Raw genomic sequence first — 25,838 nt, 5'->3', positions numbered from 1 at the left:
ATTTGCACTCCTACTAACAGAGCATGAGAGTTTTAGTTGCTCCACATCCTCTCCAACACTGTAAGGTTTGTCTTTCTCATTCTGGTGGGTATGCATTGCAAAATTTTAATAACCAATCAAGCACTGAGATTTTTAAATCTGTGTTCTGGCTGGGCACAGTGGCTCATGCCTGTAATCCCTGCTCTTGGGAGGCTGAGGTGGGCTGATCACTTGAGGTCAAGGAGTTCGAAGTGCCTGGGCAACATAGTGAAACCCCATCTCTACTAAAAATACAATACAAAAATTATCAAGGCATGGTGGCAGGCACCTGTAATCCCAGCTACTTGGGAGGCTGAGGTATGAGAATTGCTTGAACCTTGGAGGCGGAGGTTGCAGTGAGCTGAGATCCTGTCACTGCACTCCAGCCTAGGTAACAGAGTGAGACCCTGCCTCAAAACAAAAAAACAGGCTGGGTGCAGTGGCTCAGGCCTGTAATCCCAGCACTTTGGGAGGCTGAGGCAGGCAGCTCACAAGGTCAGGAATTCGAGACTAGTCTGACCAACATGGTGAAACCCCATCTCTACTAAAAATATTTAAAAAATTGCTGGACATGGTGGCATGCACCACCTGTAATCCCAGTTACTCAGAAGGCTGAGGGAGGAGAATCACTTGAACCTGGGAGGCAGAGGTTGCTGTGAGCTGAGATCGCACCCCTGCACTCCAGCCCGGATGACAGAGTGAGACTCCATCTCAAAAAAAACAAAACAAAACAAAATGACAACAACAACAAAAAATATGTGTTTTAAATTTTTCTCTCTTCTTAAGGTTTTATGCTGTTTATATTTCCTGAATGCTGGATTTCATCTAGTAATTTTTTTTTAATTTTTTATTGGATTTTAGGTTTTGGGGTACATGAGCAGAGCATGCAAGACAGTTGCGTAGGAACACACATGGCAGTGTGCTTTTCATTCCTTCTCCCCTTCACCCACATTTGGCATTTCTCCCCAGGCTATCCCTCCCCACCTCCCCCTCCCACTGGCCCTCCCCTTTTCCCCCCAATAGACCCCAGTGTTTAGTACTCCCCTTTCTGTGTCCATGTGTTCTCATTTTTCATCACCCGCCTATGAGTGAGAATATGCGGTGTTTCATTTTCTGTTCTTGTGTCAGTTTGCTGAGGATGATGTTCTCCAGATTCATCCATGTCCCTACAAACGACACGAACTCATCATTTCTGATTGCTGCATAATATTCCATGGTGTATATGTGCCACATTTTTCCAATCCAGTCTATTATCAATGGGCATTTTGGTTGATTCCAGGTCTTTGCTATTGTAAACAGTGCTGCAATGAACATTCGTATACATGTGTCCTTATAGCAGAACGATTTATAGTCTTTTGGATATATACCCAGTAATGGGATTGCTGGGTCAAATGGAATTTCTATTTCTAAGGCCTTGAGGAATCGCCACACTGTCTTCCACAATGGTTGAACTAATTTACACTCCCACCAACAGTGTAAAAGTGTTCCTTTTTCTCCACATCCTCTCCAGCATCTGTTGTCTCCAGATTTTTTAATGATCGCCATTCTAACTGGCGTGAGATGGTATCTCAATGTGGTTTTGATTTGCATCTCTCTGATGACCAGTGACGATGAGCATTTTTTCATATGATTGTTGGCCTCATATATTAATTTTTAAGAGTTATACATTGTTATAAGTTTCCCTAAAGCCTTTATAGAACAATTCATGGTATAAATATGTACATAGTATATACACACATCCATGAATGCACAGCTAATAATGCCATTATCAAAAATCCTACACTTTTCCTCTAGCCCTCACATTCAATTGGCTCAAAAGTAGCATTGATTTTATTCTATAACCCATCATGAATTCAACCTCTCCACCAATTCCCAGTGCTACTTTCTTAGTTCAGGCTTTCGTCCACTCTTAACTGGGCTATTGTCATCGTCTGCTTGGCATACATTTCCATTCTGATCCCTACCCTCTTTTCTATCTTTGTTTCTTCCCACTTCAAATTTAATTGTATTTAAAGCAGAAGGTCAGGCGTGGTGGCTCACAACTGTAATCCCAGCACTTTGGGAGGCCAAGGCGGGTGGATCACGAGATCAAGAGATCGAGACCATCCTGGCCAACATGGTGAAACCCCATCTCTACTAAAAATACACAAATTAGCCAGGTATTTGGCACACGCCTGAAGTCCCAGCTACTTGGGAGGCTGAGGCGAAAGAACCGCTTGAACCCAGGAGGCGGAGGTTGCAGTGAGCTGAGACTGTGCCCCTGTGCTCCAGCCTGGTAACAGAGCAGAGCAAGACTCTGTCTCAAAAACAAACAAACAAACAAAAACAGAAAGATATTCAAAAGTTCAGGTGGTGTCAATTTTTTCTTCTCTATCCATCATATGAGAAGAGGCTTCCAAATCTTTGTCAACCTGCTTCTAAGGGATGAGAGTAGATCAAGCTGAGAGGACCTCAACTCCCACATTAAAATCTTACTAATATTAACTCAAGAATGTGATTTGATGTCCTAATGGGGATAGTAGTATTTTCTGCCAGTTAGCCTTCCCAATATATAAAACCCAATATTGGCCCATTATATTTTTGAGTTCCTAAAAAGCATAAACTGATATCATAACTCAGCTGTATATTAACATAAAAATTCTGTACCTTAGTAAATTATTAATATGAGCGATTAGCTCAGATTCAATATAAGAAACTTGTTTGAACTCTTCATATACTAGCAAAAGAAAAAAAAACACACACGAAATCTGATTTAAGAACTAGACGATTTAAGTCTACTTAGTTTTTAATTGAAGTGCACGTTCTCTAATCCCAAGAGGTCAAACTAATCACCTTTCCCTTTTTGCTGCTTTTTTTCTCTCTCTTTCTGTAATTATTATAATCTGTCTGATATTGTGTTGAGCTATATATGGATCTATCTTCCCTCATTAGATCATAAGCTCCTTAAGGAGAAGGCCATATTTCCTTGGGATCCCACTAGTTAAAAAAAAAAAAAAAGAAAAAGAAAGAAAAGAAAAGAAAAACCAGTTTACAATGTTGAAATGTTTATATATTTCCACAATCTCTAAACACTCCGCAGGTTTTACCAACCATAAAGAAAAAATGAGAAGAGTTTAAATGATAAGCAAAGACATATGTAAGTGTTCCATAAATATACTATGTTTGAAGCTATTTAAATAACTTAATAGAGGATAATATTTAATAGAGAAATGTAGTCTAGATACAGCACATATAAAACATATCTTGGAAATTTGAGGATAAATAAAAGTTCCTTGCATCTGTATTTTCCTTTCATCTTCAGAATATGCCTTGACAAAAATAAGTCAGAGCTGGAGTACAAGATTCAGACATTGGTAGATCACTCATTGGTTAAAGTGGAATTTATCTTCATTTCCCCTTTTATGGAACCCTGTCTTTGTGTGGAATTCCTACCACATGGTGGCTATTCAAGTCTTGCCACCTGGAGGCCTTCTCCAGCCAGCTACGGGATATTTCTCCCTGGCTATCTCCCATCAAATCAGTATCCACTTGCTCTCTAACTACTCCCAAGTTTCTGCTGTCTGACAATATGAACACCTTTTAACATGCGTGAATACTATTCGTGTTTTAATCTCAGGCCCACAGAATGATAGCAAATGGTGTAAATTTTATACCTATCTTAGGCTATTGCTAGTGTTTTATCTTGCAAAAAAAATTCTTACTTTTCCTACTTGCTTCCTTCTTAAATGTAAAAAGCAAAAAGAGGAAAGGTGCCTTTTGTAAACTGCTAAAGAGGAAGAACTAAAACTCGGACCTCTCATTTTCCCTCACACAACAATCTAAAACAGAATGTTAAAGAGAATTAATTTTGTTCTGATACCTAGCTGTATTCCTGAACATATTGGGATCTCTTAAGAAATCATACCTGCCTGACAAGCTACTTTGCATGAACACAGCATTCTCCAGTCTTCAAATTGCTGTCAGAGTCATTATGTCCTTTTGACCCACAATATAAGAGTATTATCCACACTCTATGGATGAGTTAACAAAAGCATCCAAGGGGTTAAGTGCCTTGCCTGTAAAGGGTTAGGTGCCCACCTCTAAGGGGTAGAACTGATCTGGAAGCTCTGTCCCTCTGTCTTCATGCCTTTGCTATAATACACAGCTACCCTTGCTGAAGATTAAGAAAGCTGCTTTTGATAGAGTGTGATTCTTGTAGATACACATCGCAGAAAAAAAAAAAAACCAGTGGTGTCTTCATCTGTAGCATTTGATTATTACATTTTCCTTATCTGTTTCAACTTAGGATGACTTCCTTGTTCACTTAATTGACTGGTAATTCCTTTGTTTACTTTTTTCCAAATCTCAAGAAGCAAGTCTAGAGTATTAACAATGGTTACATTAGCATTTAACTTTTTTTTATGAAATTTGAGTATTTCAGAAAGGGGTAATTTAGGCAGGCATGTATGTAGAACTTTGCATTTTAATTAAAAAGACTCAAAATGAAATGAACCTCTGACAGTAACAGATGACTACTTCTAAAAGCTGCATTACTACTTGATATATGCTCAGTATTTTCTTGTGGATAATAAGTCCTATGACTTGTTTCAAGAAAAGTGACAGGACTAAAACAATTAAAAAAGACAAAGCTGCTCTTTTTTAATCATATGCTCATAAATAAAACTAGGTTGTGAATTGTTTCCAGAGAAGCAATCGACAAAGTATAAGTAAATCACTCTAAGAACTAAAGCTGCCTTGATTTTCTTTTTAATGTTCAACATACCCTCTATCCTTGTCCAATGATGAATTTTCTTTGACAAATAAATATTTACAAAGTATGAAATATAGACTTTGTGCCTTTCCTAAGGCCAAAGCATACTGTTTAAACTAAAATTTAATATTTTTTCTCACCTCAAATACACCAAAATAAGAACATAACTTAAAAGTAATTCTCTCTTGTAGTAGACTGACCATTCATCTTTTGTTAGATGATACTGACATTGTGAGTTTCAGGTAGAAAGAAAAACTGTAATTTCTAGATTGATCAGAAAATCTGAGAGTATTTATGGATTTGAAGAAAACAATAAAGTCTGGCAAAATATAATTTTCTGTAACCTCCATTGTGAAGTCAATCAAGAAGGAGGAATCTTTCAACATCTTCCTGTTTTGCAGTGAAAATTCTTCATGCAGTAAATAGTTTGATTGGGTAGATCAAAGGGTTAATTTACTTCTGATTTGAGAAGAGACCCAGACTTCCCCGATTTTTTTTTTTAAAACGTGATGTGTGGGAGGAAGGTAGAAAGAGACCTCAGAATGAATTCACTAATTGGGGTTTTCACCTGCTGTGAGTCTAATCGAATACAAAGTCTTATTTGTAGCTGAAGAGGAAGAGAGATTATGCAGAGTGTAAGAATTTCTGCCTAGTTTTGAAATTCCTCTTAAATTTGGCACAATCAGTGGGTAAAAGCGACAAAGAGTTACAACTTTGAGCTGTTGTTAAGGTAGACCGGAAATGCTGTAGTCAGATATACTTGAACCACCTTAACCAGTGATCCATTTTTAGCAGGAGGTGGTGTGGGTCATATACATGGGTTATCTCTATAGCTGGCAGGCTAATAGGTACTCCAGATTCTTTCCCATGAAGCAATCACCGCCCTGTGAGGTTAATGAAGTATGGCTTTGTTTTAGTGAAAATGTTAAAATCCACATCTTTTTAGATGTTCTGCTTGATATAGGTGACTCGGTGAAGCTCTGAGAAATCTTATTAAAAGAAAACTGCGTGAGAGTGAAGCAGAGCTCTGACTTTATCTGAAACCTGTCTGCTGAAATCTCTGGTTTAGATGGCAGCTGGCTCAGAGAGAACTTTCCTCAGCCTTGCTTACTCTGCCTCCCTAAAGAGGCAGGGCCTGGAAATATAGGCTTTTGTGTGGGTGTGAAGTGCTCTGTGTCTGAACGTAGAGGCCTCTTCATTTGCTGGTTAATGTGAGTTGGCTGGATATTCTTACATCCAGAAGATGTTGGTTTCAGATTGATCTAGGGAGATTGTTATATGTGTTTTAATTTGTATGCTCTAGTATTTGCTGTATCCAGCAATGATTCACCATCACTATAAGCCAATCCACTTGTTAGACATCTGAATCACTGTTCATGGTTAATACTTCTACTGTGTAAAGAGGAACTAGGAATCCTTATGTCTTTACTGTATACCCAAATGTTGACATTTTATTATGGAATATGTATTGTACTTAATTGGAGTGATATCCATACTCTGAATGGATTTTTATAAAGTGATGCAGTTTATAGTTAAACTTAGGGAGCACAAGGCAATATAGATAGAAAGTGTTAGAGCTAGAGAGAAGCTGAACCCTAGGAGGTGCTGAAGTCCCTTGGGCCGACCATTCCTCCAGGAATGTACTCAGTTCAAACCATCCCTTGTCTTTGAGCTTCCTATACCACTTCTCATTTTTATACAGCTAATATCAGGCTAACATTGAAACCACATGCAACCCAGAAGGGAAAAATATCTGTTTGTGAAAGGTAGGAACAGCCTAGCTTCAGCTGTTAGCTCTTTACACCCCACACTAGATGGGCTCATTCAAACCCAAGACCCTTCCCTCTTCCAACAGTGACACTGCAAACCCATAGCTCCAATTCAGACATCTTCCCTCTGAGCTCCACACTCAGGTGTCTGACTGTCTCTTGGTTACCTACACTTTTACATCACCACCTCCAATTCATTATGTTCAAGACTGAATTTATCATCTTTCTTGACCCGCTTCTGCCCCTCCTCCTGAAATTCCTAGCTTGGAGAATGCTGCTCATCCTATCTTGATTGTCACTCAAGGGCAATTGTCCTTAACCTTCACTGCACATTAGAATCATTTGCAGAGTCTTAGAAATCCCAATGTCCAAGACCAATTAAATTAGAATCTCAGGGTGATAAGCCTCAAGCATCTAAATTTATTCCTGAATGATTCCAAAGGGTGGCCAAGCTTCAGGACTATTGCTTTACTTCCTCCCTCTCTTCCATTCACACATCCAGTCAGTCAAGACTTCTGTAGTTGCTACGTTATTCTATCATTTCTCCACCTCCTCGTCCGCTGCTGTAATTTAGATCCTCCTCATACTGTAGTCTCCTTGTACCTGATGTCTGAATTCCAGACTCTCTCTTCTGATGAAGCCCCCACACCATTACCTGAGTGATTTTTCTAAAAGACAATCTGACAGAGCCACACTCATGCTTTAATTCTTTCTTCCTTAAAAAGCTCCCTCATACCTTTCAGGATACAGGTCAAACTCCAGATTGTCACACTAAGCTCTTTTCAGTTTGCCCATTTCTCTAACCATTCCTTGACATTCTTTCCAGGAGATCAAGCAGACCATTGACGGTCTTGTAAAGAACAAGCTGGTTTTTTTGTTTGTTTGTTTTTACCCTCACACCTGCTGTTTGTCACCATTCATGATTGTTGATTTGCCTTTACCCTCAGAAGGCCACAAGCTCTTTGTGGGCCTACAGAGGAGAATTGTATGAATACTTACCCAATGTCTGAGTCTTGCCTGCTTTTTAGCTCCAGTGTGGGGGGATCTTACTTTCTCCTCTATCAGAAGTCCCCATTTAGCAGCCCCAGAGGGTGGCTTTGGCTGGATGGGTCTCAGTATGGTCAGTGTCTTGGGAGAAACAGATGGTACATTCGAAAGGAGCACTTGAAGAGAGTATAATGAAAAGGCTATTTACAAGGTTCTAGGCAGGCTAGGGGAAAAAAACAGGAATGGTAAACATTTGCTCAAAGGGGTAAAGGGAGAGAATGGTTTACGTAACTGGTGGAATGCTGTTGCTGTAGGAAAGGACTGGCCAACAAGGACTTGTTGCTACAGGTCAAGGAACTCAGCAGCTGCCAGGCCAGAGATCAGTAGGAGGGAACCTGAAAATAAATACCCAAACATCACTCTCCTCCTGTCCTTTCCTCTCCTTCTATAGGCCTTTCATCACTGCCTCCCAATTGGCTGAAAGCAAAAAGAAGCCAAATGGCAGGAAGGCCTGATTGATGTCCCCACAGAGGTCCAACCTCCTGGGGCACAGAGTAGAATGGAGAAGGACAAAGAATAGAGATGAAGGGAAGAATGGGGAAGTATCCTACACAGTCCCTTAGGTCGGAGGTACCCTTAATTTTCTAAAGATATTCTCCAAGTTTAAGTGGTTCAAAGACCAGAGTTTTGGCTACAGGAAAATTTACTGGGTGGCCTTCTTTGACCTCATCCTATTTAATTTCTTCTTTATTTCTAGCAAATTGGCTCTTCTCTGCTCTGAGCCATCAGTGAGACTGTCTGATGAGCACACTAGAAAAAACACAGACCTTTCCCATAATAAAGGAAGCCATGTCTCTTCGTGGCAGCATAGCAGAATAGTTAAGAGCATGAGTTTTGCAGCTGGACTCTCTAATTCCAATCCTTGCACCATTCTAGACGGTGGTACTGGGAACAAGTAGGTCATAGCTGATTCTGAAGTCAAAATTTTAGCTGAAGTTTGTTCTGGTGGCAGAGCTGCAGGCCCTTTTCATGTCCGCGGTTCATATCAAAACTAATAAGAATAATCAGAAGAAGGAGGAGAAGAAGAAACAGCTACTATAAACAAGTAATTAATATATTATCATGCATAGCCCCACTACCTAATTTACATAGGATATGAAGGTATATCAATTATGTTATTTTCTAAATGCTTTCCTCTAATAAGCAAAATTCATAATCTGGCCGCAATTGACAACAAAACAGTCTCTGTGATGCCTGTGTCATTTCTAAATAATACTTTCAGTATTTAATTATAACATGACATCAAGATTTGGGAACAAGTCTTCAAGTGCCTATAACTCCAGTTTAAAAAAGAACTTAAAGATGTATTTTTGAGGATTGCCATCTGTCAATTTTTTAAAAAAAGTCTGAATAGTGATTTCTTATTCCATTCTTTTTTCTTGTCAACAGATTGTTCTTAGTAGTTTTCTAATTGGACACTTGAGAAAAGAGACTTAAGTATTTATAGAGAAGCATGTCAGAACTCCTGAATTTTGAGCAGGTAATTGAAAAGTGTAAAACAAACAAACAAACAAAAAACAGGAAAGGAAGAGAGTGACAAATGTCACTCTCTATACAGGTGTTGCAAATCCTTAGTTTATTGATTTCTAATATTTGCAAATGTCCATGCTGTGAGGCTTGTGTCTTTTAGTTGAAGTAAACATAAACAATAGTTAAGTGATTTGCCGCACTGACACAGAGACTGTGGTCTCTGATTTACTGCAAAGGGCACTACTTCCTCATCACAGGACACTAATCTCTCTTCCCCAAAGATAGGAGCAGACCTAGAATATCCTCTTTGACCAAGGAACAACTTCAGCCAAAGCGAATCTTAGTGTGCCCCCCTCAGACCATAATAGCAGCTGCCTCCACAACTCATTAGCTAAAAATTGTGAAAGGGCAACACTAAGAAATCTCAATGTATGAGCCAGAATGCCCGAAGAAATGCGATATTCGCTTAAAAATAGCAATACCTATCATACATACGTGCACATATCTTTAGTGATAACATTTACCTTTGTATTTGGTTTGTTAAAGCTAATAAAGAAACCTGGCACTCTACCTTTTGCTTTTGTCCACATACTTTATTTTTGCCTCTTTTGCCATGCTGTAGCATTAGATAAAGCAAGATGGGTGTCCTTCCACCTAAAACATTCTATGGGAAAAAATGTTGAGCAAAAAACGGAGTATTTAAAAAGAAGCCGGACATGGTGGCATGAATCTGTAATCACAGGCACTTGAAGGCTGAAGTGGGAGGATTACTTGAGCCCAGGAGTTGGGAGACCAGCGTGGGCAACACAGTGAGACCCCCATCCCTTAAGAAATACATTTTAAAAAGGGGACCACATTTAAACCGTAGACTGAAGTGGAATGAATCAGCCAGAAAGGAGAGTGGAAAGCAAGTGTTTGAAAGAAAATAAAAAGAAAAGCAAGCCAACAAAATAAATGGACGAAGAAGGACAATGAAAATATCACTAACCTTTTATCATAAGATTCTCTTTAGATGCTAATCTAAAGTATTATTTGAAGTTTGCAGAAAATTCTTGTGCTAATAAAGGCTTTTGTCTTTTTTAAAAAAATATTTCCAAGCTTGAAATAATTGTGTGTAGTTAACCTCTATCATATTGCAAACTCTAAAATTAGAATTATTTGAACTCTTCAGGCCCTGTAACTTTTCCAAAAAAATATTCTATTGGAAATGAGTTCCTTTAAAGGACCAAACGATGCAACACCACTGGTGGTAGTGTCTTAATTTAGAGAGTTCATACCAGTGATTCTCAAGCATTAGTGTGCTCAGAGTTTCTGGTTTAGTAGGTCTGGGCCGGGCCGAGGGAATTTTCATTTCTAAGAAGTTCCCAGGTGATACTGACACTGCTATTCCCAGGGACTACATTTTGAGAACCGCTTCTATGTCACAAATCCAAATACAAAGGCTTTTTCACAATCCCTTTTAGTCTAGGATGAGCCTGACTGAAATTTCTCGTCTTTATCGCCGGCCACTTTAATCTTCACTTGACGGGGAATTATGCATGCATTTTTTTTCTTTCATTTTTAAAAAAGAAAACTCCAAGCCCACACTCTTAATTATCTGCGATGAGGTCATTTGCACCTGGGTCATTTATTTAGGCAACAAGTAGTCTTGCTAGAGGCTTTAAGGAGGTGTTAGCAGAGACTTGTGTGGCTTCCAGGTTCCTGGTCTACCTTAAATCCCCTTCCTCTTTCTTTCTTTGTTTCTTTTTTCCTCTTTTCTTTTTCCTTTCCGTTTTGAAAGCCCCAACTGCCCAGTCTCCGGGTGTCCGGGTCCCAGGTCCCTAGGTGGGGGCGGAGCCCGACGCGGCCCCGCCCCGTCTGCCCGCAGCGCCCCCTCCCCGGCCCGCCCGCGCCGGCTCCACCGCAGTGCTTTCGGCTGTGAGCTTGGGCGGCGGCGGCGGCGGCGCTCCACTTTCGGGGAGCCCGGAGGCTCTGGGAAGCTCACTTCTCCACTGGTACCCACCCTCGACCGCAGAGCCCTTGCAGCCATGAGGGAACAGCTCAAAGGGTAAGTGAACCTCCGCCTCGGCCCCCTCCGAACGCCGCAATCCGTGCACTTGTAGCGCGAGCAGGGGGCAAGCTGAGGCGACCAAAACTTGGACAGGCGCGGCAGCGGCTAGACCCGGGGCGCCGGGCAGTTGGGCGTCTAGGAATCTCTCCCGCGGGTTCCCGCGGCGCCGCTGCAGGTGCGCCCCCGGGGATTCTCTCCAGGCGCCGGGCTAGTGGGGAACCTCTTCTCTCGGCTTTGGGACGGGCTCGGAGAGAAAAAGCTGATTTCTCTTCGTCCCCAGAGGGGACAACGCGTTCCTCCCGCGGGAATTGGGGCCAGGGGAGCTTTTTGCTCCTTTCCAGGCTGCCAGTGTGGACGTGAGCAAGGCAGGCTGTTCCTAAATCGTCGCTCTTACTCGCAGAAGGAAGGGGCGCACGGGGCGCTACCTTCCATTGCACTGCAAGTGCCAAAAGGTCAACTTTCTGCCTGATTTCTTCCGAGGATTCCAACTGACATTTCCCTCGCTGCATTTTCTACTGTGCTCATTCCATGCCCCAAGACCTGCAGAAATCAGGAAAGAAAGAACAAACAACTAAAACCCAGAAGTCAAGGATTTCGGGGGCGGGGCGGGGGTGGTTGTTTGTTTGGGCTTTTTTTTTTTTTTTTTGCCCTTTGGAATTGGGTGTGGAGTCATTTCTGGGGTGTTCTCTCGCGTTTCTCCAGGTGTCTGTGCTCACCTTCAAGCAAAGTTTGTTACTCCCGATCCGAGCACGGCAAGGAAAAGGGCAGGACACTTTGCTTACCTTAGTCAAATTTGGAGTTAAGTTTCAGGCTTTAAATTGAAGCGGTTTAGTTGCTTGAGGGAGACAGAATATTAATTATAAACCGTTTTTACATCATGAAAAAAAAATCCATTCGATTTAAGTGGTGAACTTTCAAGTGGCGTCTGTAAGTGAAATCTACATTCTTCCCTGGGCGATAAACTCTTGATCCTCTGCTTTAGCCCTGACACCTCTCCTTGTCACCCCCCACCCCATCACCCTTTCTTTTTTGCCTAGATTTTTTATTACCTTTTTCCGAAGCCCCTCTTTGGAGGATACATTTGCTGTTGGAGGACCGAGAGGAGCAAATGAAACAACACGGTTATATGAAAGGTCTCTGACCCTTGAACACCGTGGAATTGGTTTCAGGCATCATTGTGTGATCTCCGATTGGACACGACCCTGAAAAGAAATTGCTTGGCCGAAGTTGAGGGTGGGAGTTAAACCTTGAAAAGCAAATAGAACCGAGGACAAGTAACAGCTGGAACAGCCTCTGAGGCAATCATCTTTGCCCTGGCTTGAGCCAAACAGAATAAAATGGTAAATATCCCAAGGAACAAGAAATGTGAACTAAAATAGGATTTCTGATACTTATATTGACGCCCTCCCCTCCAAAGCCCTGCCCCACGGTAGCAGAAACTTTAAAATATATTTTACCATCCACACCCTGCCAGTATTCCAGCAATACAAGCCAAGTTCAACAATTCAGCATGCAAATGCCAAGGTTCCTCTAGAAAAAGAGTCTGATCCCCAGATTAAAGTGAAATCATTTGTGTGTGTGGATCAATGGGCTCCAGATTATATATGAAGCCAAACTCTAATCCTCTGCAAAACGCAAGAGAACGCTACCTTTTTATATTGCTGCATAGCGATTAGTTTTCTCCCTGGGAAGTAGTGGAAAGATAGTTTTTTAAAAAAGGCAACTGTTCGGAATATTTTCAGTAGCATGTAACAGTGGTGGCAGAAGAAATCTTATTTTAATTAGGCAACTGCCATTTTCCCAGCCATAGCACTAGATATTTGTTACTTTTTACAAGTGTTGAATGTTTGTTTTTAAGAAACTAAAAAAGCAATTCCAATAAGTCTGATTATTCCAGCACTGACAGCAGGAACAGCTCTGAGGCAGTTATAATAACCTTGCACACTACTTGAAACTAAAGAAGGTGAGAGAAAATTTACATTGTATGGTAGGAAATTAGGTCAGCCTTGTGCTCAGTAGAGTAATGCTTTAATTTCTTATTATTGACAAGTAGGTGTTGCCAGGGTCTTTTGTCATAGTCGATGGTTTTATATTTTAATTTCCATCAGGTTTCTATCACAGCCTCAAATAAAAGGGAAAAAGAGAGATTATCATGGTTTGTACATATAAAAAGAAGAGGGGAAATCTTCATATAAATACTGCTCAGAGACGCATATCTGATGCCAGGCTTTGGAACCAGCAGTGCCAAAAATCAATAAGATTTGCTTTTAAAGATTTAAAGAGCGTTTTAAGGATTATTTATGAAGCTGATCTCTGTGGTAATGTATATACAGACTTATGATCTATGTTGAACATTATTCTCAGGCCAAACAAAGATGGACCCGTTAACATGTGAACAGGTTTCAGAATTTCCTTTTTGGTTGTTCATGGTATACGGGGAGTGCATTTCTGATGTGGGGAGTGAAATGCAGAAAAGAGACAATTAGCAAAAACAGTGCCACCCACCCTTCCACTCTCTCCTTCCTAGCACACCATGTTTTTCTATATTGTCTGCATATTTCAGGTAAGTGTGACCTCTTCTCATGGAGTTATTGAGAAATCTCTACTGTTTTTGAAAGCAGGCACAGAGTAAGAAATGAAGCTGTAAAATCTTTATTGATCATGGACAAAAAATTGGTTTGTCCTTCAGAGTAGAAGATAGATATGAATTATGCAGATTTGTGCCTACTGTTTCATCCAGTCCGTATTCATAGTTCCTATCTATTTTAGGGAGTTAAATGTGTCCCAGTAGGGGTCTGGATTCATCACAGGTAGAAAATACTCACATGCTGTGAAGTGAATATTTGGTTCATCATATAGTTACCAAAAAATCTGAAGCTATGTTGCCAAGCACTTTCAGTATTAAATGATTAAAAGACTATTTCTCTCCTTTTGAGGATTAGTCACACCCTTTATTCTTTTCTTCTTTCCCCTTGTGCTCACTTCTTTTGCTTAGAACTGGTTTGCAATTGAAGTGAAACTAAGACTGCAAAGATGAAATCTAAATCTGGTTTTCTAGTTCTTTTGCATTGCTTAAAAATAAAAGGTTTGTGTGTTGAAGGTGAGAAAGGTTAGCTTTGGAGTTGTTTGAGGAGCTCATTTATCTGTGTTATTCAAGTCCTCCCGAATCACAGATAACTGGGAGAATAGTACATATCAAGGACTAGTATCTTAACTCACAAATGGGCAATGAAATTGGGGGCTTAGAATTTCTTCCTTCTTCCAGTAAAGGAGATTCTCAGTTTTGCCAAGGACTGACGGATTAAAGAAAATTATTTCTAAAACCCTTTTCATAATTTTAACCTTCAAAATAAATTCTTTAAAAAGGTAGGAAATGTAGATATGCCAACAGTCGTGAGATTTCTTTCCCAGATGGGGAGCTACATGAAGCCCTCATTCATTCTATGTGGGATTCTCCTGTAAATTGTATGCACCGTTTCTATTTCCTTTTAGAATTGCGTTTGGTACAAGTTTATTTCTTGCCTATGTGTCTCCAATTTGAAGTCCACTCCAGATGGTGGCTTTTCAGGGTGGTTCCCTGTCTCTGATCAGGCTTATCAACTCAGCTAAATGTTTTCCTGCAGCTCTATAGAAGATGTTCCGGTCCTTACAAATATCCTGGAGATGGGACATTGTTGTTACACAGTGTGACTAGTAAGGGCTTGTGTGAGCCCTTGTACATGTGGGCACACGTGTGTGCTTCCTTTCTTCTCTCTTCCTTTCTCCCTGGTGCTAGTATCGCATCTGAATGACCTTTGGAAATAGAGGAGGCCTGAATGCAGAGTGGTCTCGAGAGAAGGTAACCTTTCCTTGCTCTGCACTTGTGTACGAAATTGGTACACACTCACTTTGCGAGCTGAGAAACACCTGAGAACAAGCAACACTTTTTCCATGAAGCTGCAAGCCACAGCCTCCTTGTACTGTGCATCTAAAGTACCAGGCCTGCCTACCCCCTTCCCCAGATCCTAAATTGTCTTCGTCATGGGGTTTCCTAAAACACCTTAAAGCACAGAGACCACATCTCATCCTCTTCTTGCGCTTTAAGACTTGAATGTCACTGTGCTGCATTCCCTCAACTGATAAGTCCTTGTTACACTCCTCAAATGTGAATTGTCTCTGTGGAAAAGTGAAAAAGAAGTGAATGTATTTGGAAGACAGTGAAACAGCCCTTCACAAGTGAACATTTTCTTGCAAATTGATTTCAGTAGCCCTCACTGTTCAGTCACTGATGGGCAAATATCACAGGGATGGTCTTTGAAGTAGTACAGTTTGGGTGATTTCCATGTGTCTTTATGAGATTTATGATTGTATTATTTTTCTCAAACCAACTTAAATGGTTCTTTTCACTTATTTTTTTTAAATCACAGGTGATAACAGTGTGTTGGTTTTGCTCTCTACAATGGGTCTTTCTTAGGCTTGATTAACTATAGTTGGATCCACATCTATATTGTAATCAACTTAATAATAGATTTGCTTTTAATAGATGACAATTTGAGGGGCACATGATACCAAAAGCGACCACATATTGAGCACCAAACGGTGCCGGTCACTTTCCTATAGCAACTTAATCCTTTAATCCTCCAAGGTAAGCAGGCTTGCTTTAAATTTCGCTCCCAGTAGGGCACAGAGCCCTAAAATTCAAAACATATGCTAAGGCCATTTGACGTTGTTGCCTCTCTAAACTCCTCTTTCTGTGTGAAGCCTCTATACTTTGTGGTCCTCTTGAAATGCCCCAATTTAAGTGATTTCTCTTTCTTTCTTCCCTACCCTTCCCCTCAAAAGATTATGAATAGGCTCTGCATATGAGTACCCAATTATCATTCAAAACTTCATTTTACTGTATCAAAGCCTGTCATGTAATCCCTGAAAACTGGAAATAGGATGCTATGGTGATTTATGTAGATGGGCCAAAGTAAGGAAAAGTATATGTAGTTATTTCTCCAGGGTTTATTCACGTAATTGAATGAGGAACAAAGGTGTTTTGTTCTTTTTGTGGCAGGAGCTGATAGCAACTGCAGTTCAAGAAATAGAAGAGAGCTGTGAATGCTTCATTCAGGCCCAAGTAAATATAGGAAGAGGTGTAGTGGTGTATAGTATAGCGTACTGAGTTTAAAGAAAAAACACTCTGAAAGTAATGGGAAGAAGGAAGTTATGATGTATTAGCCACTGGATATACCTTAAGCTGAAATGAAATACAGGTATCATGGATATGAGATCTGGATATGTAGAGAAAAGAGTAATGGAAAAATGTCAGGGGCAGTGAAAGCAAATGAGAAGTGAGATGATTTATATTTATTGAACTAATGTCCGGTATCTCTTTGACAGAGTTGAATAATTGTCAGTGTCCTTTCTGTAGTGTTTCACATTGGATGGGTGAAGAAATCCTGATATTCGATTATTGATCATGTAACAAGGTCAATATATCATAACTGAGGCACATTCAATTTGTGGGTACAAAGAAGAAACAATTCTGGAAGCGAATCACGTTTATATTGTTTTTCCCTTTGAAAACAAAGACGGGCCTTTCTGCTTGTAAGATAAACATTTCTTCAATACACTATAGAAGTACTTTGAAATAAAGACTCCGAATGATTCAAAAGCAAATCATGTTGCTTTGTTTTTTTCTCTTTTCTCGACCACCCATTGTAAATTCTAAAGTCTTTCTTCATGTTTTGTGTTTTAGCCACGAGACCCAAACAACTTGCTGGGACCATCCCAAAATGACAGAGCTCTACCAGTCATTAGGTAAGGACAAAGCCCTGTTTCCTCCAAGTTAAGTGACCGGTGGCTTTTAGGATAAACTGATTGCAGTGTGAAAGTTATTTGCTATGTAAATATATTACTAGATTGTTTCAAGGGTGAAAGCAATGGCACCTTTCTATCCCAAATTGACAATCACCTTTCTTTTTTTCAGAGATTCCTTAAAAACAAGTTTTAGAAGTTGATTGATTTCTAAAAATTCAATACACCTGAAAGGGCTTAAAGGTCTTTGTAGTTTTCTTTGCTCCCTAAAAGGATGGAAAAACACTTGCAATTTACAGCTGTTTTTTTTTTTTTTTTCTTCCCACGAAGATGGAAAACTGTTTCAGGTGCTTATTGATTCCTTCCATGTGAAACCGAGACAGCCCTTTTGCCAAACCACAGCTGTTGTGTAAAGGAATTTTCTGCAGTCTTTCCAGTACTCACAATTCCTAAGGCCTGGCAGGTCATTAATGTGAACATTTAAATGATTTCTTTACTATGGCTTGTTTTGTGTTTATGTAAGAGCCTGACAGTTGTGTTTTCTTCCCCCTCATAACTTGAAATGTTTTGAATAGGTACATAGCATGCAAATAGGGGTTTGAAAACACCAGTCTTTTTAACACTTGAGGAACGTCTAGATATCTCATTTGTCATTTTAGATCTACAAGGAATATTCTGAAATGAATTATCTTGAGTCGCAGCTTGTTTTTGTTTTGTTTTGGGACAGGGTTTTGCTCTGTCTACCAGGCTGGAGTGCAGTGGTGCGGTCATAGCTTGTGCAGCCTTGAAGCCGTCTGTTTTTGTGCCTCAGCCTCCTGGGTAGCTGGGACTGCAGGCATGCACCACTGTGTCCACCTCATTTAAAAAAATTGTTTATTTTATTTATTTTTGTAGAGATAGATCTCAGGCTGTGTATTTGTGGGTGTGTGTGTGTGTGTTTTAATAAAAAAAGTCATGTCTTCTCTACTTTTTAAAGTCTGTATTTCTGTGAATGGACATGCTGATAGACTAAAATGTGTAAGGCGATCTCTTTGGATTTAAGGTTACGTGATAAAGACCATGGAAATCAGGGTGCTTAAACATAAACTGTATAGGTATATGTAAGTGGAGTGTGTGTGTCAGGGGGTACGTAGGAATTACTGCTTTTGTGTCATAGATTCTCACTGAATGAATTGCAACTATAGAGACACCAAGGACTAAAGAAGAGATATTAGCCAAAAAATTGTTTTATTAAACAGTTTTTAATTATATATGATCTAAATTTCTTCTAGAAAACCCAAAAAATGCAAATAAAAAACATGAAAAGAAAAAAAAGTCACTTATGCTAGTCAGAACGTAATATGATGTCATTTCAGTCTAGTAATAAGTGTGTAAACGTTTAAAAATCTACATAAAATTGGGATCAGCTAATTTTCGACTGCTACATTTCCAACCCCTACAGAATGTTTTTGGCTTATAATTGCAGACTGTTTATAACACAGGTAGGAAAATGTGAATGCTTATCTTTTGGCAAATGAGAGAATGAAACAGCTTCATCTGAAGTGGGCAGCAGCTGTCCTGGGCAAGCTGGTCTTCTATCCCAGTACTCCCAGAACCCCTCTGATTGTACAAGAGAAACTAGAAATCTGTCTGCAAAGAACTAATTTAAATTTGTCTGTGTGCCTCCTGATCATAACCTGTGGTTTACACAGATTTAGCCCACTTCTGATACTTCCTACTCTAATTACAGTGATTTCTAGTTGTAATATTTTAATTTACTCTTAAAATAATTATAGAATTAATGCCTATTTATATTTTTGAAAATTTAATACAAAGAAATCATTCATAACCTACTTCTTAGAGTTAGCTGATGTTTAATAATCTAGTAGATATCTTCAAAAATGTCTTTCTATACATATATTTTTCTAGAAGCTGAATGATTTTCTCTCTTTTTTTTTTTTAAAGACAGAGTCTTTGCTCTTGTCACCCAGGATGGGGTGCAGTGGCGCAATTTCAGCTCACTGCAACCACAGCCTCCTGGGATCAAGATATTCTCTTGCCTCAGTCTCCTGAGTAGCTGGGATCGCAGGCGTCCACCATGACGACTGGCTAATTTTCTTTTTTTTATTTTATAGTAGAGACGGGGTTTCACCATGTTGGCCAGGCTGGTCTCAAACTCCTGACCTCGGGTGATCCACCCGCCTTGGCCTCCCAAAGTGCTGGGATTGCAGACGTGAGCCACTGTGCCCAAATCATTCTCTTATAACTTGCTTTTTTTTCCACTGGAAAGTAAGGTATTACCATGGCCATATTTCCATTTTGTTGTTTAGTATTCTGTACTACTTATTTTCATTTACTCTGTAGTGAGGAATCCCAAACATGTTTGATGAAAAGCTAATTATGGGTTGTCAATGAATCCATGTTTGCTCAATTAATATGAATTCAATTTACATTTAATCATTATATTTCTAAAATTTTCTCAGTAGTTTGGATGTGGTGACAAACTCACTTGGATAAACTCACTTGGAGTTACACTTGGATTGGGCTTCTGAAATCACTCAATTTCAAATGATAATGGAAAATTACAGTTGCGGGGGATTTTAGAACTCATTTATCGCAGACTTTCTTTTTTAATTAAATCAAGTTTGAGGTATAATTTGTATATAATAAAAGGAAACCATCATAAGTATATGATCAATTCCAGCCCCCTTTGAAATTCTGTTTCATGCTAGCCTAATAACAAACCATTTCCAAGTGAATTAAGTGTTGAAATTTCCTTTTCAACTTTCAGAGGTGATATTTCCATTATTTTTGTAACAATCAAACATTTGTTGGGCTTTTATCCAAATGGCGATTAATCAGATAACATATCCCATTTACTGAGGGCCTGTTGTACATGTGCCACATGGGACATGCCAGCAACTAGCCTCTATGGTGGATGGTACCAACATCCACATTTCACAGGGTAGTGAAGCCAAGCTCAGGGAGGCATTGATCAGGGCTACACAGCTATGTGGGGCTACACCTGGATTTGTCCTTGGTCTTGTGTTAGTGCTTTCACTGCTCTCATTGATTTTATTCACTAGGTAAGTATGTTCATTTTGGTTACTTCATACCTGCTACACATATATATGAACTGGTAGTTTTATCTATGAATAGTAAGTTCCTTGAATGCTATTTCTGGAAATGGTATGGTGGATTCCTAAACAATGAGCACTCCTTTCACTGTTGCCTGGCACACCCAGAATGATTGACTTAGTTTGTTATATGGCTACATTATTATTATTATTTTTGAGAGAGAGAGTCTCACTCTGTCGCCCAGGCTAGAGTGCAGTGGTGTGATCTCTGCTCACGGCAACCTCTGCCTCCTGGGTTCAAGTGATTCTCCTGCTTCAGCCTCCCAAGTAGCTGGGATTGCAGGCATCTGCCACCATGCCCAGCTAATATTTGTATTTTTAGTAGAGACGAGATTTCACCATGTTGGCCAGGCTGGTCTCGAACTCCTGACCTCAGGTGATCTGCCCGCCTCAGCCTCCCAAAGTGATAGGATTACAGGTGTGAGCCACTGTGCCTGACCTGCCTACATCCTTGAGATCCTGTATAAGATTAACTACCAGCAGTGCCTTTCCCCCTCTCTAAAATTATACTGTTTCAAAATCAAAACATAAAATACTGAAAATAAACTTTTTATTGCTTTTTAGTTTTTACTTAGTAGCTTATGTTTTTCTTCTTCAAGAGGTATCCTTTTGGGTTCATATTGCTCTTTGAGCTGGATGAAATTGTCAGAAGCCTTCAGCTACAGCCAGTTCATGAAAGGTATCTTGAAAGCAGAAATGGTGTTGGGATCTGGCGTGTCAAATGTTTAAGACTGGCTGGGCACGGTGGCTCATGTCTGTAATCCCAGCACTTTGGGAGGCCAAAGCGGGCAGATCATGAGGTCAGGAGTTCGAGACCAGCGTGGCTAGCATAATGAAACCCCATCTCTACTAAAAATATAAAAATTAGCCAGGCATGGTGGCAGGCACCTGTAATCTTGGCTATGCAGGAGGCTGAGGCAGGAGAATCTCTTGAACCCAGGAGGTGGAGATTGCAGTGAGCTGAGACTGCGCCATTGCACTCCAGCCCGGGTGACAGAGCAACACTCCACCTAAAAACAACAACAACAACAACAACAACAACAACAAAAATGTTGAAGACCACATCTAGCCCCCTCTCCTAATTGAACCTGAACCTCAGGTCTCTGGTGAAATGTTGCCAATATCAATATATTGCTTTTTCCCTCTGTTACCCCCACTCCAGACATACTCTATTGTGGAAGCTACATGGTTCACAGTATGCATGAAAAGTTATATATTCTTAAAGATGCCCACTTCTAAGGAGATTTCCCTTCTCTAATTTGCCAAACTTCCCTAGCAGCCTGTTCAACACATGTTTCTGTTACCTGCCTTGCCCTCAAAAGCATTCAGGTGTTCCCCTGCACACAGGGTTTGAACAGAGTAGGATTAAAAGCTGAAAACATTTTGTAAGAACTGAAAAAATAGCAAGTATTTACTGATGAAAAGCTATGCTATTGCTTAAGGTATTACCATTGGACCTCTCTAATAAAGTCTAGGTGATTTTCCTTTTCTTTCCTTTTCCACTGATTTTCTACAATGAATTTGTATTTGCAATTAGATGTTTGGCAAAAAAAAATTTCTTCATCAGTATCCCCCATTCTATTTCTTAGTGTCTCTATAGCTATAATTCATTAACCAATGAGAACCTATGACACAAAACTAGCAGTAGCCACAGACATGCACACACACACACACACACACACACACACACACACACACCACATATATGTAGATAATTTATGCTTAAGGACCCTGATTCTCGTGGACTTTTGTCAGTTAACCTTTGAAACAAGGAGATCATCTCATGTATTTTTAGTCTGTAAGTATGTCTAGTCATGAAAAAATGCAGATGTAGACATTTTAGAGATACAGAAAATAGAACTTTTTTGATTAAAAACTAAACAATTTAAGATAATTAATTTTAGATTATTTCTAACGGATCTAAAATGGCTTTTCAGAGGAGGTTTCCATCGAGTATTAAAAATATTGTGTTCCCCTCATTTATAGGCTGTGTACCTACGCAAAAAATTGAGAGAAAATATTGTCAGAGTCCCACACAAAGCAAGACACAGCAAAGAAATAATTGAAACGTTCACTATGATGACTGAACAGTCATTAGGTATTTGAGTCTCCAGAAAATTTTTTACACCACATTAATGGTTTGACAAAAGCATTGTCTTTGGTTTCTACAGGGAAGAAATCACTAAAAGCAACTGGAAATCAGTTTTCTTTCAGCATTTTTTCTGTGACTACCCCCAATTGTCATAGAACAGTAGTAGAGAATAGGAGTGGAGTGAGTGAGATGTAAGAGACCAAGTGTCTCCTGTCTGTTTTTTCTAGGTCTTGCTGCTTTATCATTAAAATGTGAGGACATAATTGTCTAAGAATTTTGTTTTTCTTTTACTTTGGGCTAAGGGTGTGGCAGGCTGTTTCTAAACTTGCTGTGATCATCATTTTTCAAGAAATACCATTTTCAAGAGGTACCTTTAGGCTAACTCTGCAGACAAATGGATTTCTAAAAGTGTAATCATTCCTGTGTTTTGAAATGTACATTCTGAGAAAACAAACAACAGGAGAAGATCATGCTACCCATCCGTGTCTTACAGGCTGAGTGAGGCAAGCTGTTGTCAAATAGAGAGGCTCTTAAAATATTTCCCATTAGACTCCTCAGGGCCATTCATTTGTTATTGAGGGGGCATATTCTTTGTCGCTCCCTAGAAGTAGTAATATTTTCAACTCATGAGATGAATTTTAGATTCCTATTAGCATTTTTACAAATGTAATGGAAAGACTGTTCCAATAGGTTAGCTTGGTGATTTAAAACCCTGAGCTCTTCCAGGCTCCAGAAAGCATTTACAAAATCGGTAGATGTTAGATAGGAAGATGCCCTGGAATTTATTTTGAAATACTTTATAATATTGATTTACATGAAGTGCAGTTATGTGGTTAAAAGCCTGTCCTTTTCTCACAATTTATGTCTAGGTCCATAACTTCATTACTGAAATTTTAAGAAAATATTTTTTAAAAGCTCAGCCTGTCCCCATACACATAATATGTGCTGCTTAAAAATACGTTTTTAAATTTATATATTTTTAAAGACTGTATCTTGCTCTGTCACATAGACTGGAGTGCCATGGCCTGATCATGGCTCACTACAGCTTTGAACACCTAGGCTCAAGTGATCCTCCCACCTAAGCCTTACAAGTAGCTGGGACTATAGGCATGTGCCACCATGCCTGGCTAATCTTTTTTCATTTTTTTTGTGTAGACAGGGGTCTCGCCATGTTGCCCAGGCTGGTCTGGAACTCTTGGCTCAAGTGATCCTCCCACCTTGGCCTCCCACAGGTCTGGGATTCCAAGTGTGAGTCACTGCACCTGGCCTCACATTTTCCAATTTTAAGTCTGACTACAAACATAAGTAATCAAGAGAGTACTTACATAAGGACAGATATATTGATTAACAGAGTAGAAATTAGGCTGGGCATGGTAGCTCACACTTGTAATCCCAGCGCTTTTGGAGGCCGAGGCGAGCAGATCACTTGAGCTCAGGAGTTTGAGACAAGCCTGGGCAATATGGTGAAACCCCATCTCTACAAAAAATATAAAAATTAGCCAAGCATGGTGGCATATGCCTTTAGTCCTAGATAAGAGGCTGAGGTAGAAGGATTGTTTGAGCCGGGGAGGTTGAGACTGCAATGAGCTGAGGTTGTGTCACTGCACTCCAGTCTGGGCATTGTTTCTTAGCCTGTCTTATTTAGGGTCTCTTAATTATAAATACAATAAAATATTTATGTGGTTCCCCGGTGGTTCCTTTCTAAATTACAATGTGAGGGTGTTTTTTTTTTTGCATTTGTGATACCATCAATATAGTACAAGAATACCAGTTTACAAAGGAGACATATGGGTAAAAATAGGATAATGTGAAGAGAGAATCACTGCACTTCAGAAAGCGGATTTTATTTTATTTCAAGCAGTTTATTAAAATCTAGATGCACCATATGTTCTAATGTTCTTATTCCAATTTCCTTTTCCTTCATTGAAGCCTTTTTAGCCACAAGTTTTTTTCTCAAGGGGTATTGGTTCTTTTTTACTTAAGTTATAACATTCTTCAGAAGGATCTAGCGCTTTTTAATCTGTTGCCCAAGTTTTGGAACTTTCTGAGTGTTTTCGAACTTCTTAGGAAAAGTGGTGGCTCACGCCTGTAATCCCATCACTTTGGTTGGATCACGAGGTCAAGAGATCGAGACCATCCTGGCCAACATGGTGAAACCCCACCTCTACTAAAAATACAAAAAATTAGCTGGGTGTGGTGGTACGTGCCTGTAGGTCCAGCTACTCGGGAGGTGAGGCAGGAGGATCGCTTGAACCCCAGAGGCTAAGGTTGAGCCAAGATGGCGCCACTGCACTCCAGTCTGGTGACAGAGCAAGACTCTGTCTCAGAAAAAAAACAAAAAGCAAAAAACCCCATAAGATTTGAAGGCAGTTGATCAGCACGTGGCCCTTAGCTTCATGTCTGTGGCCTGCAGAGAGCTTCAGAATATTAAAGTGAGGATTTAACTTTAGGGTCTGCTGGGCCTCAGGTTATGGGTGTGATTCTTCAGCAGTTCTAGTTAGGAGGACTAGTTAAGTCCTAGTTAACAGGGCTAAGAGCTTCTTAAAGATACATGAATATCATTATAAATCAGCAATTGCAAGAGAGTTAACACTGTCATCAAAATCCTTGTACCTCTTTCTTCAGTTTGCCCAAGAGGAAGGAATATCATAGTTATTTGCTCATTCCCCTCTTTCGATAGGCTTTCTACATTCCATTAAGTATTCCCTCCTGAGTATGCTCTTAGGCTAGAAACTGCAGGATTCTGAATGACTATGAATTCCTTTTGCATGAGGAGCTTGTCCTAATGCTTTTCTCAGCGAATTTTGTCAACTAAACTGTTCTCCACTAAGCGTCTCAATATTTAGCTTTCCTTGGCTCTTGCTTCTAATTCCTTAACATATTGCTCACTGTTAAAACCTCTGTCTTTTGCCCTTTTTTTTTTTTTTTTTTTGAGACGGAGTCTCGCTCAGTTGCCCAGGCTGGAGTGCAGTGGTGTGATCTCAGCTCACTGCAACCTCAAGCAATTGTCCTGCCTCAGACTCTCGAGTTGCTGGGAGTACAGGTGTGCACCACCATGCCTAGCTAATTTTTCTATTTTTAGTACAGACACCGTTTCACCATGTTGACCTGACCAGGCTGGGCTTGAACTCCTGACCTCATGATCCACCTGCCTCAGCCTGCCAAAGTGCTGGGATTACAGGTGTGAGCCACTGTGCCTGGCCTGCCTTTTGACTTTTTACTGCCATAATGCTTTGAACTGGAAAGGATATCTAGATTCAGATGTCAGCTTGGGTATGACTTTGGGTAAGTCCCTTGCTTTCTGTTGGTCCTCGTTTTCTTCTATGTCATGTTGGCCAGTCGTCATTCATCTTTAAATGACTGGTTTTAGTTGAACTCATGGATAGAGTAAAGCTTGGTTATATGAATGCTATCAGCCTAAACCCCCAGTTCTTCTTTGTCACCACCAACCTAAAGGATATGAATAATAGGATAATATTTAAAATAATTGTACTTTATTTGTGTAGCACTTTACAATATGCAAAGAGTTCTCAGAAATAACCATATTTAATCCTTACACAGCTATAGATTAGCTAGCATATGACCTATCCATTTCAGTTTCAGATTTTTTTGTCCTGTCAGTTTTCTATCAGTTTCAGTTTCAGATTTTTTTGTCCTGTCATCCCTTTGAGTAGCCTTCCAGTTTTTGATTTGAGAAATAATGCTACCATATCGGTGTATGGGACAACTTTTCCCTTCTTTCCAT

The 25,838-nt window shown here is 39.9% G+C and overlaps 2 protein-coding genes across 26 annotated transcripts in view; one reads left to right on the top strand and one right to left on the bottom strand.

Moving 5' to 3' along the window:
- DMD (dystrophin) overlaps positions 1 to 25,838 on the top strand; it is a 2,312,475-nt gene that overhangs the window by 2,142,870 nt on the left and 143,767 nt on the right. For 21 of the 25 annotated variants that reach the window (XM_054251383.2, XM_035288503.3, XM_054251382.2 and 18 more), the window contains one exon: positions 16,827 to 16,888. In XM_054251383.2, coding sequence (XP_054107358.2) covers positions 16,827 to 16,888 — 62 coding nt within the window. Of the gene's footprint in view, positions 1 to 10,956; positions 11,102 to 16,826; positions 16,889 to 25,838 lie in introns of those variants that run through there. The other 4 variants (XM_035288514.3, XM_035288516.3, XM_035288518.3 and 1 more) reach the window with 1 other exon arrangement.
- LOC144581010 (uncharacterized) lies at positions 11,091 to 12,222 on the bottom strand. The gene is made up of 2 exons (XM_078362694.1): positions 12,154 to 12,222; positions 11,091 to 11,644 (listed from the first exon to the last, which is right to left on the bottom strand). Exon 2 carries the CDS (start codon positions 11,611 to 11,613, stop codon positions 11,095 to 11,097), a length of 519 nt encoding a protein of 172 aa, XP_078218820.1. The 5' UTR covers positions 11,614 to 11,644; positions 12,154 to 12,222; the 3' UTR covers positions 11,091 to 11,094.

The sequence above is a fragment of the Callithrix jacchus genome, chromosome X (assembly GCF_049354715.1).
Source record: "Callithrix jacchus isolate 240 chromosome X, calJac240_pri, whole genome shotgun sequence".
NCBI classification, from domain to species: Eukaryota; Metazoa; Chordata; class Mammalia; order Primates; family Cebidae; genus Callithrix; species Callithrix jacchus.
This window is presented reverse-complemented; position numbering and strand designations above follow the sequence as displayed.